Source organism: Xenopus tropicalis, chromosome 8 (genome assembly GCF_000004195.4).
Source record: "Xenopus tropicalis strain Nigerian chromosome 8, UCB_Xtro_10.0, whole genome shotgun sequence".
NCBI classification, from domain to species: Eukaryota; Metazoa; Chordata; class Amphibia; order Anura; family Pipidae; genus Xenopus; species Xenopus tropicalis.
In genome coordinates this window covers 146,684,578-146,699,622 of record NC_030684.2, presented here as the reverse complement: position 1 = coordinate 146,699,622, position 15,045 = coordinate 146,684,578, and the positions used below count along the sequence as shown (strand labels likewise).

The 15,045-nt window shown below is 56.9% G+C and overlaps 1 protein-coding gene across 1 annotated transcript; it reads right to left on the bottom strand.

Moving 5' to 3' along the window:
- Nucleotides 1-2,953: 2,953 nt before the first annotated feature.
- LOC100145751 (hypothetical protein) lies at nt 2,954-14,836 on the bottom strand (the record flags this gene model as incomplete). The annotated part of the gene is given in 10 exon segments (NM_001127122.1): nt 2,954-4,013; nt 4,350-4,797; nt 4,882-5,420; nt 5,421-5,813; nt 6,559-7,043; nt 7,120-7,527; nt 7,878-8,300; nt 9,879-10,343; nt 10,955-11,323; nt 14,707-14,836. Coding segments are annotated over 6 exon segments (1,848 nt in total).
- Between the last annotated feature and the right edge of the window lie 209 nt (nt 14,837-15,045).

The window sequence follows — 15,045 nt, the reverse complement described above, 5'->3', positions numbered from 1 at the left end:
TGATCCCACCGCCCCCATCCCTGGTAGCCGTGATCCCACCGCCCTCCATCTCTGGTAGCCGTGATCTCACCGCCCTCCATCCCTGGTAGCCATGATCCCTCCGCCCTCCATCCCTGGTAGCCGTGATCCCACCGCACTCCATCCCTGGTAGACGTGATCCCACCGCCCTCCATCCCTGGTAGCCGTGATCCCACCGCCCTCCATCCCTGGTAGCCGTCATCCCACCACCCTTCATCCCTGGTAGCCGTCATCCCACCACCCTTCTCCCAGAGGGTTGCCAGAGCAGATATGCCTGGGAGAAGGGTGGTGGGATCAAGGCTACTTGGGTCACAATTAGATAGTAAGGTTGTAGCACATACTCATCCCAGTCTTCTGTAGTATGACTTTGTAGATCTCATTGCCAGAGGAGATTTGCCTGGGAGAAGGGTGGTGGGATCGTAGTAGGCTTGTAGCACATACTCATCCCAGTCTCCTGTAGTATGACTTGGTAGATCTCATTGCCAGAGGAGATATGCCTGGGAGAAGGGTGGTGGGATCGTAGTAGGCTTGTAGCACATACTCATCCCAGTCTCCTGTAGTATGACTTTGTAGATCTCATTGCCAGAGGAGATTTGCCTGGGAGAAGGGTGGTGGGATCGTAGTAGGCTTGTAGCACATACTCATCCCAGTCTCCTGTAGTATGACTTGGTAGATCTCATTGCCAGAGGAGATATGCCTGGGAGAAGGGTGGTGGGATCGAGGCTACTTGGGTCACAATTAGATAGTAGGCTTGTAGCACATAGTCATCCCAGGCTTCTGTAGTATGACTTGGTAGGTCTCATTGCCGGAGCAGATATGCCTGGGAGAAGGGTAGTGGGATCGAGGCTACTTGGGTCACAATTAGATAGTAGGCTTGTAGCACATACTCATCCCAGGCTTCTGTAGTATGACTTGGTAGGTCTCATTGCCAGAGGAGGTATGCCTGGGAGAAGGGTGGTGGGATCGAGGCTACTTGGGCCACAATTAGATAGTAGGCTTGTAGCACATACTCATCCCAGTCTTCTGTAGTATGACTTGGTAGGTCTCATTGCCAGAGCAGATATGCCTGGGAGAAGGGTGGTGGGATCGAGGCTACTTGGGCCACAATTAGATAGTAGGCTTGTAGCACATACTCATCCCAGTCTTCTGTAGTATGACTTGGTAGGTCTCATTGCCAGAGGAGATATGCCTGGGAGAAGGGTGGTGGGATCGAGGTTACTTGGGCCACAATTAGATAGTAGGCTTGTAGCACATACTCATCCCAGTCTTCTGTAGTATGACTTGGTAGGTCTCATTGCCAGAGCAGATATGCCTGGGAGAAGGGTGGTGGGATCAAGGCTACTTGGGTCACAATTAGATAGTAAGCTTGTAGCACATACTCATCCCAGTCTTCTGTAGTATGACTTGGTAGGTCTCATTGCCGGAGCAGATATGCCTGGGAGAAGGGTGGTGGGATCGAGGCTACTTGGGTCACAATTAGATAGTAAGCTTGTAGCACATACTCATCCCAGTCTTCTGTAGTATGACTTGGTAGGTCTCATTGCCGGAGCAGATATGCCTGGGAGAAGGGTGGTGGGATCGAGGCTACTTGGGTCACAATTAGATAGTAAGCTTGTAGCACATACTCATCCCAGTCTTCTGTAGTATGACTTGGTAGGTCTCATTGCCAAAGTTGGTCTACTGAGTGGCCAGTGAGGATCTGTGGCTGCAGGTCATGGGAATATACATGTTCCAGGGCGCTTGGAGATTGGCTCTCAGGAGTGAGAGGTCCCTTTAGCCCCCTGGATGTCAGTAGAAGGGCAGCCATCTGTAGCCCCCAGGGGTGCAGCTACGAGGAGCCTGCGGGGAAAGTGCCGCCATCTTGTGAGCGCTGACAAGCCAATTGCTGTAGTTTCGTTTCTTCGCTGCCTGTGCCTTGTTACCTCTCATTGCTCCTGGGGGCATTAGGGTGGGATATAGATCCAAGCACTGTAGCATTTACCCACCCCCAGGGCAAATGGGTTCATATAACCTTCCCATAGTTCCTCCTACTGCTCCATTTAACCCTTCCTCCAATTCCTCCCCTCTTTCCATTTCACCCTCCTTCTAAATCATCCTATCCCTACAAATAACCCCGCCCATCTCTCCATATAACCCTTTCTTTAACCCCGCCCATACCTCCATGTAACCCTTTCTTTAACCCCGCCCATCCCTCCACATAAACCTTCCTTTATCCCTGCCCATCCCTCCATATAACCCTTTCTTTAACTCTGCCCATCCCTCCATATAACCCTTTCTTTAACTCCGCCCATCCCTCCATATAACCCTTTCTTTAACTCCACCCATCCCTCCACATAAACCTTCCTTTATCCCCGCCCATCCCTCCACATAACCCTTTCTTTAACTCCGCCCATCCCTCCACATAACCCTTTCTTTAACTCCGCCCATCCCTCCATATAACCCTTTCTTTAACTCTGCCCATCCCTCCATATAACCCTTTCTTTAACTCCACCCATCCCTCCACATAAACCTTCCTTTATCCCCGCCCATCCCTCCACATAACCCTTTCTTTAACTCCGCCCATCCCTCCACATAACCCTTTCTTTAACTCCGCCCATCCCTCCATATAACCCTTTCTTTAACTCCGCCTATCCCTCCACATAACCCTTTCTTTAACTCCGCCCATCCCTCCACATAACCCTTTCTTTAACTCCGCCCATCCCTCCACATAACCCTTTCTTTAACTCCGCCTATCCCTCCACATAACCCTTTCTTTAACTCCGCATACCTCCATATAACCCTTTCTTTAACCCCGCCCATCCCTCCATATAACCCTTTCTTTAACCCCGCCCATCCCTCCATATAACCCTTTCTTTAACCCCGCCCATCCCTCCATATAACCCTTTCTTTAACCCCGCCCATCCCTCCATATATCGGGGGGCAGAGATACGAGACATTAGACAGACATTAGAGATTTATTCCATGGCACAGAGATCAGCAGTCACATTTACAGAGGGGGGGCACATAGTCTCTGTACCCCCAGCAATATGGAATGTACACGAGCCCGGTGCTTTAGTCCATAACATATAAAGATTCCACAGCATCTCGGGGCCACACACAATTGCCCCACATCCCTGGTGGGGGCGCTGTAAGGGTGATGGTTCTAAGTGCTCTGGTTCCACAGCCCCTGCTTGGTTCCTCAGGGGCGGGGCAACACCAGTGTGACCCAGAATATAGTGAGTCCATTATAAAAGGATCAGCACTGGGGCAGTTGGGGCAGAACAGGGAGAAATCAGACAAAACATAACCCACACCAGCATTTCTACATTAGAAGGAAAACCAATAAAATTACAATTAACCTAACAAATCTCAATAAATAAACATGTGGTTTCCAGTAACCAAACCGACCCCATAGCAACTGTATGTGCCCTGTCCCCCTCGGCTGAGGTTCCAGTCCTTATCTCCACTACCCTGTAACCCAACCGACCCCATAGCAACTGTATGTGTCCTGTCCCCCTCTGCTGAGGTTCCAGTCCTTATCTCCACTACCCAGTAACCCAACCGACCCCATAGCAACTGTATGTGTCCTGTCCCCCTCTGCTGAGGTTCCAGTCCTTATCTCCACTACCCAGTAACCCAACCGACCCCATAGCAACTGTATGTACCCTGTCCCCCTCGGCTGAGGTTCCAGTCCATATCTCCACTACTCGCACCCAGATCTCCCCCTACATGTAATGAGGAACCATGGAAATAATATGGAGGGGCTCAGCAGGTTGGGGAACCGGAGGGAGATGGACACACCCAGTACCGAGAGAGGGCGGGAAGAACCCTGGGGGGGCGGGGATACAGCAAGTACCATGAAAGGGTTGGGGAACCCCAACACCCCCAGGGGCCCATACAGGTTACAATCTGGGGCGCCTCAGGCTTAGCCAACTATATGAGAGATACAAGTACCATGAAAGGGTGGGGGAACCCCAACACCCCCAGGGGCCCATACAGGTTACAATCTGGGGCGCCTCAGGCTTAGCCAACTATATGAGAGATACAAGTACCATTAAAGGGTTGGGGCAGGGGCCCATACAGGTTACAATCTGGGGCGCCTCAGGCTTAGCCAACTATATGAGAGATACAAGTACCATTAAAGGGTTGGGGCAGGGGCCCATACAGGTTACAATCTGGGGCGCCTCAGGCTTAGCCAACTATATGAGAGATACAAGTACCATTAAAGGGTTGGGGCAGGGGCCCATACAGGTTACAATCTGGGGCGCCTCAGGCACAGCCAACTATATGAGAGATACAAGTACCATTAAAGGGTTGGGGCAGGGGCCCATACAGGTTACAATCTGGGGCGCCTCAGGCTTAGCCAACTATATGAGAGATACAAGTACCATGAAAGGGTGGGGGAACCCCAACACCCCCAGGGGCCCATACAGGTTACAATCTGGGGCGCCTCAGGCTTAGCCAACTATATGAGAGATACAAGTACCATTAAAGGGTTGGGGCAGGGGCCCATACAGGTTACAATCTGGGGCGCCTCAGGCTTAGCCAACTATATGAGAGATACAAGTACCATTAAAGGGTTGGGGCAGGGGCCCATACAGGTTACAATCTGGGGCGCCTCAGGCTTAGCCAACTATATGAGAGATACAAGTACCATGAAAGGGTGGGGGAACCCCAACACCCCCAGGGGCCCATACAGGTTACAATCTGGGGCGCCTCAGGCTCAGCCAACTATATGAGAGATACAAGTACCATTAAAGGGTTGGGGCAGGGGCCCACACAGGTTACAATCTGGGGCGCCTCAGGCTCAGCCAACTATATGAGAGATACAAGTACCATTAAAGGGTTGGGGCAGGGGCCCACACAGGTTACAATCTGGGGCACCTCAGGCTCAGCCAACTATATGAGAGATACAAGTACCATGAAAGGGTTGGGGAACCCCAACACCAGGCAAAATAGGGCCCTTAGGGAGAACAAAAGTGCAAAACTGGTGCCACTGTAGGAAGGTTGGCAGAGGGCCCACTGGCACAGACGGTGCCACACATATACCCATTGTGCTTCAAGTAAAGCCCCAACCAGACGTACAAGCCGCTATGTGCAGAACCGCAGCCTGGACCTTACCCTTCCACGGGTCTTAAGGTTCTTCCAGAGCCCACGGACTTTCCTTCATTTAAAAATTCACATTTATTATCAGAGTCCACAAAATCCCTTGTGAAACGTACAAAAATAGTGGCATGGAGGCCCCCACGGACTTGGGTCACGTGCCAAGGGCTATCATACAGGGGAGTGGAGGCCGCGCCTAGACTTGCTCTGAGCAGGGGAGTGGAGGCCGCGCCTAGACTTGCTCTGAGCAGGGGAGTGGAGGCCGCGCCTAGACTTGCTCTGAGCAGGGGAGTGGAGGCCGCGCCTAGACTTGCTCTGAGCAGGGGAGTGGAGGCCGCGCCTAGACTTGCTCTGAGCAGGGGAGTGGAGGCCGCGCCTAGACTTGCTTTGAGCAGGGGAGTGGAGGCCGCGCCTAGACTTTCTCTGTACAGGGGAGTGGAGGCCGCGCCTAGACTTTCTCTGTACAGGGGAGTGGAGGCCGCGCCTAGACTTTCTCTGTACAGGGGAGTGGAGGCCGCTTCTAGAGTGTCCTAGGAATGGCCCAGGTTGGGCAGTGGGGGGGGTATATGGCAGGGTGCCCTAGGAATGGCCCAGGTTGGGCAGTCGGGGGGGGGGGGGTATATGGCAGGGTGCCCTAGGAATGGCACGGGTTGGGCAGTGGGGAGGGGGTATATGGCAGGGTGCCCTACGAATGGCACGGGTTGGGCAGTGGGAGGGGGTATGATGGCAGGGTTGGGCAGTATGGCAGGGTGCCCTAGGAATGGCCTGGTTGGGCAGTCGGGGGGTATATGGCAAGTGTGCCCTAGGAATGGCCCAGGTTGGGCAGTCAGGGGGTATATGGCAGGTGCCCTAGGAATGGCCCAGGTTGGGCAGTCGGGGGGTATATGGCAGGGTGCGCCCTAGGAATGGCCCAGGTTGGGCAGTCGGGGGGGTATATGGCAGGGTGCCCTAGGAATGGCCCAGGTTGGGCAGTCGGGGGGGTATATGGCAGGGTGCCCTAGGAATGGCCCAGTTGGGCAGTCGGGGGGGTATATGGCAGGGTGCCCTAGGAATGGCCAGTTGGGCAGTCGGGGGGGGGGTATATGGCAGGGTGCCCTAGGAATGGCCCAGGTTGGCAGTCGGGGGGGTATATGGCAGGGTGCCCTAGGAATGGCCCAGGTTGGGCAGTCGGGGGGGGTATTATGGCAGGGGCCCTAGGAATGGCCCAGGTTGGGCAGTCGGGGGGGTATATGGCAGGGTGCCCTAGGAAATGCCCAGGTGGGCAGTCGGGGGGGTAATGGGCAGGGTGCCCTAGAAATGGCCCAGGTTGGGCAGTCGGGGGGATATGGCAGGGTGCCCTAGGAATGGCCAGGTTGGGCAGTCGGGGGGTATGGCAGGGTGCCCTAGGAATGGCCCAGGTCGGGCAGTCGGGGGGGTATTGGCAGGGTGCCCTAGGAATGGCCCAGGTTCGGGCAGATCGGGGGGGTATGGCAGGGTGCCCTAGGAATGGCCCAGGTTGGGCAGTCGGGGGGGTATGGCAGGGTGCCCTAGGAATTGGGCCCAAGGTTGGGCAGTCGGGGGGGCTATGGCAGGGTGCCCTAGGAATGGCCCAGGTTTGGGCAGTCGGGGGGGGTATGGCAGGGTGCCCTAGGAATGGCCCAGGTTGGGCAGTCGGGGGGGGTATATGGGCAGGGGTGCCCTAGGAATGGCCCAGGTCGGGCAGTCGGGGGGGGGTATATGGCAGGGTGCCCTAGGAATGGCCCAGGGGGGGGCACATTACAAGTTCTGCCAGTCAGTGGCTTCTCATTGGTGGGAATGGGGGGTTCTGCCACTCGGCCCAGTTCACCTCTTGCGGATCCGGAGGTGCTTCATGTAGCAGCAGGTCACGGTGGCGAGGATGAAGATGCCCACAAACAGGGCACTAGCCACTCCGGCTACCATTGGGATGAGCAGCAAGTCCTTGGCTGCAAGAGAGAGAGATAAACATGAGGAGGGGCAGAATAACGGGGCACCCCCTGGTGGGGCACAAGCGGTACTTACCCCGCGCGTAGGGATAGAGCGTGACGGAGTTGGACCGCGCCGTGGCCGCATTGTACCAGCTCAGGTCGGGGTACTGGACCCAGGCGGTGGCGGCGCAGTAATATTTCCCTTCATCCTCCGGCTGGATATTATACATGCGCAGCCTGTAGCACTGAGGCCCCGCCTTGTCTGTAACTAGCTCCTCCCCAAACAGCCGAAAGCCCGTCTCCGACACGCCTTCCCGGCTCAGCGAGGCCACTAACCGCCCCGCCGTCTCTTCTGGATCCTCCCCGGGAAGCTCCGCCCACCAGCTAATCGCAATACGAACTGGCTGCGGCGTCTCCACGGTAACATTGCAGAGCAAGATGGCCGTGTCCCCGCGGTGCAGCGTCGAAGACTGCAGTAGTGTGTGGGCATCCAGGGCAACATCTGCAGGGTATAGGGGATTTGTATGAGACACACTGCCCCCTAGTGGCCACAAATATACAGCCATAGCCTGCTAAAGGCAAAGTATTACTCACATTACTAAATATATATCAGTTTATTCAACCAATAGCTGTAGGCGCCCAGTTAGCTCTTAGTATCATGTAGAGCGATAGTCCGAGACAATTTGCAATTGGTCTTCATTTTTTATTATTTGTAGTTTTTTAGTTTAGCAGCTCTGCAGTTTGGAGTTTCAGCAGCTATTTGGTTGCTAGGGTCCAAGTTACCTTAGCAACCAGGGAGTGGTTTTGCCAATTCTTTTCACAGTAACTCTGAAACTATTAGGGGCCACTTACCTTGTGTCCTCATAGCCACACCCACACTGGGGGCAACTCTCTGCGCCACCTCTTCCACTCTGGCCCCCGGGTAGGTCACCAAGGCGTTGGCACGGCAACTGTACAAGCCCACATCCCCAGGCTGGGCCGAATGGATACGGAGCCGGTAAGTACCGGGTAAGGGGGGCATCTTCTCTAGGGAGATATGGCGGGCACCCCCCTCGCCCCCACTGTAGCGCCCCCCCATAGTCACAAAGCCATCCTGGCTCAGCCGGGCTACCAGCTGCTCGGGGGCATCCTCCGTGGCTTTCCTGTACCACTCTGCTGCAAAGCCCACGTCCGGGGGCGGCACCACCGCCAGGGACACGTTGCACCACATCTCCAGCACCTCCCCAGAATTGATTGTCAGCTCTCGGGGTCCCGACGACACTTTCAGCTGAGACTCTAAAGGGAACGAGAGGCCGGGATTGGATAATACTCAGTTACTGTCCCCCCCATGGGGCATAAAGGGGCCTGTATTGGGCAGTAAGGGGGTACAGGAACCAAAGGGGCCCGGGGGTAGCGGGTAGCACAGCAGTGGGGTTAAAGGGTAAGTTCTGGAGCTGTGGGACTGGGCCACTAACATATCCCCCCCCGAGCCCACAATGGGGGAATAGGGGCAGGTACCACTCAGCTGCAGCACTTGGGGGAAAACCTACCCACCAATGGGCTTTCATCTACAGCCACCAATCAGTAAGCACCGAGCACCACTACCTGCCTACCTACCTACCCGACCTATTACCCATATCCGCCCACTACCCACCAGCACCTCCCAAACCTGTCCATTACCCACCTACCCCTGTGCCCACTAACCCCCCCCATCCCCAACACCTACCCCTAGGGTCCATTACCCACCTACCCCTGTTGCCCACTAACCCCCCCATCCCCAACACCTACCCCTTAGGGTCCATTACCCACCTACCCCTGTGCCCACTAACCCCCCATCCCCAACACCTACCCCTAGGGTCCATTACCACCTACCCCTGTGCCCACTAACCCCCATCCCCAACACCTACCCCTAGGGTCCATTACCCACCTACCCCTGTGCCCACTAACCCCCCATCCCCATCACCTACCCCTAGGGTCCATTACCCACCTACCCCTGTGCCCACTAACCCCCCCCCATCCCCAACACCTACCCCTAGGGTCCATTACCCACCTACCCCTGTGCCCACTAACCCCCCATCCCCAACACCTACCCCTAGGGGTCCATTACCCACCTACCCCTGTGCCCTCACTAACCCCACCATCCCCAACACCTACCCCTAGGGTCCATTACCCACCTACCCTTGTGCCCACTAACCCCCCATCCCCAACACCTACCCCTAGGGTCCATTACCCACCTACCCCTGTGCCCACTAACCCCCCCATCCCCAACACCTACCCCTAGGGTCCATTACCCACCTACCCCTGTGCCCACTAACCCCCCATCCCCAACACCTACCCCTAGGGTCCATTACCCACCTACCCCTGTGCCCACTAACCCCCCATCCCCAACACCTACCCCTAGGGTCCATTACCCAGCTACCCCTGTGCCCACTAACCCCCCATCCCCAACACCTACCCTAGGGTCCATTACCCACCTACCCCTGTGCCCACTAACCCCCCATCCCAACACCTACCCCTAGGGTCCATTACCCACCTACCCCTGTGCCCACTAACCCCCCATCCCCAACACCTACCCCGCTAGGGTCCATTACCCACCTACCCTGTGCCCACTAACCCCCCCATCCCCAACACCTACCCCTGAGGGTCCATTATCCACCTACCCCTGTGCCCACTAACCCCCCATCCCAACACCTACCCCTAGGGTCCATTACCCACCTACCCCTGTGCCCACATACCCCCCATCCCAAACACCTACCCCTAGGGTCCATTATCCACCTACCCCTGTGCCCACTAACCCCCCCATCCCCAACACCTACCCCTAGGGTTCATTACCTACCCGCCCCCACTACCCACCTGCCCCGCCCCCATACCCACCAATAGTCTGGATGGTGACTTCGGCCAAGATGGATCGTTTCTCTGCGACCCTCTGCCACGTCCCGTCGGGGTCCTGGAGCCACTGGGCCGCCGTACAATGGTAGGTACCGGAGTCCTGGGGTTGGGCCCGAGACAGCACCAGTTTGAAGGTTCCGCTGTCGGATTTCTCTACTCGCAGCTCCCCCATCTGGTGGCGCCGGGAGTAAGGATCCGATTGGGCCGGTTCTACACTGAAATCCCTCTGTACGGAGACAATGTCCTGCAAGGTGTGGCGTCCCACGGGGGCCCCCGGCCGCGTCAGCCCGAAAGAGACAGACAGGTGAGAGTGCTGCGGGGAGTCACTGAGCGCTGTGCAGTCTACGTGCAAATCACTTCCCTCGCTCAGCGTCAACTGCAACGGGGGGGCAGGTACCAAGCGCCCCCGGGGGGCAGATCTGCCTGAAACCTGCAGCGAGTCTGGGAGCACTGGGACAGAGAGAGGGACAGACAGAGAGAGAGAGACAGACAGAGAGAGACAGCAGTTAGAGCCAAATTCACTTTCCCCAAGGATCATGGTGAGTGGGAGTGTATCTGTGAGTGTATCTGTGAGCACAGGGGCCCCAAGTATGAGGTGAGTGTGAGTGACAGTGTGAGTGGGGGCAGTACCTCGGAGCAGTACTTTGGCGCTGTAGGAGCCCAGGTACTGGGCGTCGGTGGTGGGCGTGTAGCACTCAGTGTGAGTGACAGTGCGAGTGAGTGACAGTGTGAGTGAGTGACAGTGTGAGTGTGAGTGACAGTGTGAGTGAGTGTGAGTGACAGTGTGAGTGGGGGCGGTACCTCGGAGCAGTACTTTGGTGCTGTAGGAGCCCAGGTACTGGGCGTCGGTGGTGGGCGTGTAGCACTCAGTGTGAGTGACAGTGCGAGTGAGTGACAGTGTGAGTGTGAGTGACAGTGTGAGTGGGGGCGGTACCTCGGAGCAGTACTTTGGCGCTGTAGGAGCCCAGGTACTGGGCGTCGGTGGTGGGCGTGTAGCACTCAGTGTGAGTGACAGTGCGAGTGAGTGACAGTGTGAGTGGCAGTGTGAGTGGGGGCGGTACCTCGGAGCAGTACTTTGGCGCTGTAGGAGCCCAGGTACTGGGCGTCGGTGGTGGGCGTGTAGCACTCATACACCCCGGCATCCTCCTCCCGCAGGCGCTTGATACGAAGCTCCGCCCTGTCCCCGCCCACTCGGTGGATGTAGATGTCGCCGCTCTGCACCCGCGCCGCATACACCGCATACGCAAACTTGCTCTCCTTGGTGCTGGCGATGGCGATGGAATGGTCGGGGGCCGCCGGCCGGTACATGAACCACTCGAAGTTCTGCAGGGAGGGGCCCTCGTACCCACTCACGTTACACGGGATGGACACGGCCGTCCCCTCCACTCTGTATAGCGGGCCCCCGGGGACCTGCACCTCCCGAGCCCCTCCTGTGGGGCAGAGAGAGAGATATAATTCAGCATCACTAGCCCCGCCCCCAAGTGCTGGCCACTCCCCCATGTACGGAACAAGGGCCCCAGGACCCCCATCTATAAAAGTGGGGGGTCTGTGTGGGCACCACCCTGCGCAAACTGCCCAATAGGAACAAGCCAATCCTCACCCAAAGAAAAGGGTTCATGCCAAATCTCCGCCCCACAGATCAACATCTGGCACCGCCCCCCAAGAGCCACATCCATTACAGAGACTACTGGGCTGTCAGTGTGGCCCCCAGGCCTGTTCCTGAGTGGGGCAGGAGGGCAGACAGACCCTACACTTCCCAATGGGAGCGGGAAGGGAAGCGAGTGGTTCTGGTTCCAGCAGGTCCAACGGGTCAGACACTCTCTATAACATCAATGAACAGAACCAACACTACATGGCACCGAGGGGAGGTCCCTGCACAACAGCACCCCCATTACCCATAATGCCTAGCTGGGCAAACAACTCACCAGCACCCCCCCACTGACTAAAGGGCAAGTAATACAGACAATAAACCAATCTAAAGAGCAACCGGTCTGTGATTGGAGAGATGAGATAGCCCACGCCCAGAAGCTTACTATCTACCAATCACTGGGGAGGGAATACAGACTGGCCCCATACCTGCACAGGCTACAGAACCCCAAATACTCAGCACTGAGGGGCCCCCACTCCCACACACCCAAATACTCAGCACTGAGGGGCCCCCACTCCCACACACCCAAATACTCAGCACTGAGGGGCCCCCCACTCCCACACACTCCCAAATACTCAGCACTGAGGGGCGCCCCCCTCCCACACACCCAAATACTCAGCACTGAGGGAGCCCCCACTCCCACACACCCAAATACTCAGCACTGAGGGGCCCCCACTCCCACACACCCAAATACTCAGCACTGAGGGGCCCCACTCCCAACACCCAAATACTCAGCACTGAGGGGCCCCCACTCCCACACACCCAAATACTCAGCACTGAGGGGCCCCCACTCCCACACACCCAAATACTCAGCACTGAGGGGCCCCCCACTGCCTGCACCACACCCAAATACTTCAGCACTGAGGGCCCCCCACTCCCACACACCCAAATTACTCAGCACTGAGGGGCCCCCACTCCCCACACACCCAAATACTCAGCACTGAGGGGCCCCCCACTCCCACACACCCAAATACTCAGCACTGAGGGCCCCCACTCCCACACACCCAAATACTCAAGGGGCCCCCACTCCCACAGACCCAAATACTCAGCACTGAGGGCCCACTCCCACACACCCAAATACTCAGCACTGAGGGCCGCCCGCCTCCCACACACCCAAATACTCAGCACTGAGGGGCCCCCACTCCCGCACACACCAAGAGTACTCAGCACTGAGGGCCCCCACTCCACACACCCAAATACTCAGCACTGAGGGGCCGCCCACTCCCACACACCCAAATACTCAGCACTGAGGGGGTCCCCCACTCCCACACACCCAAATACTCAGCACTGAGGGGCCCCCCACTCCCAGACACCCAAATACTCAGCACTGAGGGGCACCCACTCCCACACACCCAAATACTCAGCACTGAGGGGGTCCCCACTCCCACACACCCAAATACTCAGCACTGAGGGGCCCCACTCCACACATTTTCCCAAATACTCAGCACTGAGGGCCCCCACTCCCACACACCCAAATACTCAGCACTGAGGGCCCACTCCCACACCACCAAATACTCAGCACTGAGGGGCCCCCACTCCGCACACACCCAAATACTCAGCACTGAGGCGGCCCCACTCCCACAGACCCAAATACTCAGCACTGAGGCCCCACTCCCAGACTTCACTCAGACATTAGTACTGCCAGGGAGGTAGGGGGTGGGGTTAGGGGGTCAGTATATGGGGATATGGACTGGGGGGTTAAGGGGTGGGGTTAGGGAGTATGAGGATAGGGGTATAATGGGTGGGGTTAGCGGGATATAATGGGTGGGGTTCAGGGGGGTCAGTAATATGGGGATAGGGGGTTAAGGGCAGGGTTAGGAGGGGGTCAGTATATGGAGATAGGGGTAAAATGGGTGGGTTAGGGAGGTCAGTATGGGGATAGGGAGGGGGGTTAAGGGGCGGGTTAGGGAATCAGTATATGGGGATAGGGGTATAAGGGGCGGGGTTAGGGGGTCAGTAAATAATGGGGATAGAGGGGTATAAGGCGGGGTTAGGGGTCAGTATATGGGGATAGGGGTAATAAGGGGCGGGGGTTAGGGGTCAGTATATGGGGATAGGGGTATAAGGGGCGGGGTTAGGGGGTCAGTATATGCGGATAGGGTATAAGGGGCGGGATAGGGGGTCAGTAAGGGGATAGGGGTATAAGGGGCGGGGTTTAGGGGGTCAGTATATGGGGATAGGGGTATAAGGGGGGTTAGGGGTCAGTAGGGGATAGGGGTTAAGGGGGGGGTTAGGGGTCAGTATAGGGGATAGGGGTATAAGGGGCGGGGTTAGGGGGTCAGTATATGGGGATAGGGTATAAGGGGCGGGGTTAGGGGGTCAGTAAGGGATAGGGGTATAAGGGGCGGGGTTTAGGGGGTCAGTAAGGGATAGGGGTATAAGGGGCGGGGTTAGGGGGTCAGTAAGGGGATAGGGGTTATAAGGGGTGGGGTTAGGGGGTCAGTAAGGGGATAGGGGTATAAGGGGCGGGTTAGGGGTCAGTAATGGGGATAGGGGTATAAGGGGCGGGGGTTAGGGGGTCAGTAGGGATTGGGGGTATAAGGGCGGGGGTAGGGGTCAGTAAGGGATAGGGGTATAAGGGCGGGGTTGGGTCAGTATATGGGGATAGGGGGTATAAGGGGCGTGGTTAGGGGTCAGTATATGGGGGTAGGGGTATAAGGGGGCGGGTTTAGGGGGTCAGTAAGGGGATAGGGGGTATAAGGGGCGGGGGTTAGGGGGTCAGTAAGGGGATAGGGGTTATAAGGGGCGGGGTTAGGGGGGTCAGTAAGGGATAGGGGTATAAGGGGCGGGGTTAGGGGGTCAGTAAGGGGATAGGGGTATAAGGGCGGGGTTAGGGGGTCAGTAAGGGATAGGGGTATAAGGGGCGGGGTTAGGGGGTCAGTAAGGGGATAGGGGTATAAGGGGCGGGGTTAGGGGGTCAGTAAGGGATAGGGGTATAAGGGGCGGGGTTAGGGGGTCAGTAAGGGGATAGGGGTATAAGGGGCGGGGTTAGGGGGTCAGTAAGGGGATAGTAGGAAAGTCCAGGCTCTGCCTGTTACTAAGCCCTGCCGATAAGCTCATTTGGTTTAATGTGAAGAGACGGAGAGAGAGAGACAGACGGAGAGAGAGACAGACGGAGAGAGAGACAGACGGAGAGAGAGACAGACGGAGAGAGAGGAGACTGACCGAAAGCCAAGCAGAAGAGCAGGACAGGGGCCCCGGGCCACACTGAGGGCCTCATTCTCATCACGTCGCTCCCTCACGGCAGAAATTCCCTCCAGGAAAATATAACAGTCCCTCGGCTCCTCCCACAGTCCGTGCCTGGGTGTGTAAGGGGGCGTGCCCAGAGGCTTCTCCCTGTCTTGTCTGTTCTGCCCGGTCCCCTCCTCTCACAGGCCGCGCCTATAAGCTCCTCCTCCTCCTCAGCGCCCCGCCCCTCACGTTCAACCAGAGAGAGCGCCCTTATTCCCAGCATTCCCTGAGATAGACAACTTGCTTTATGGGAAATTACGTAGTGCTTTCATT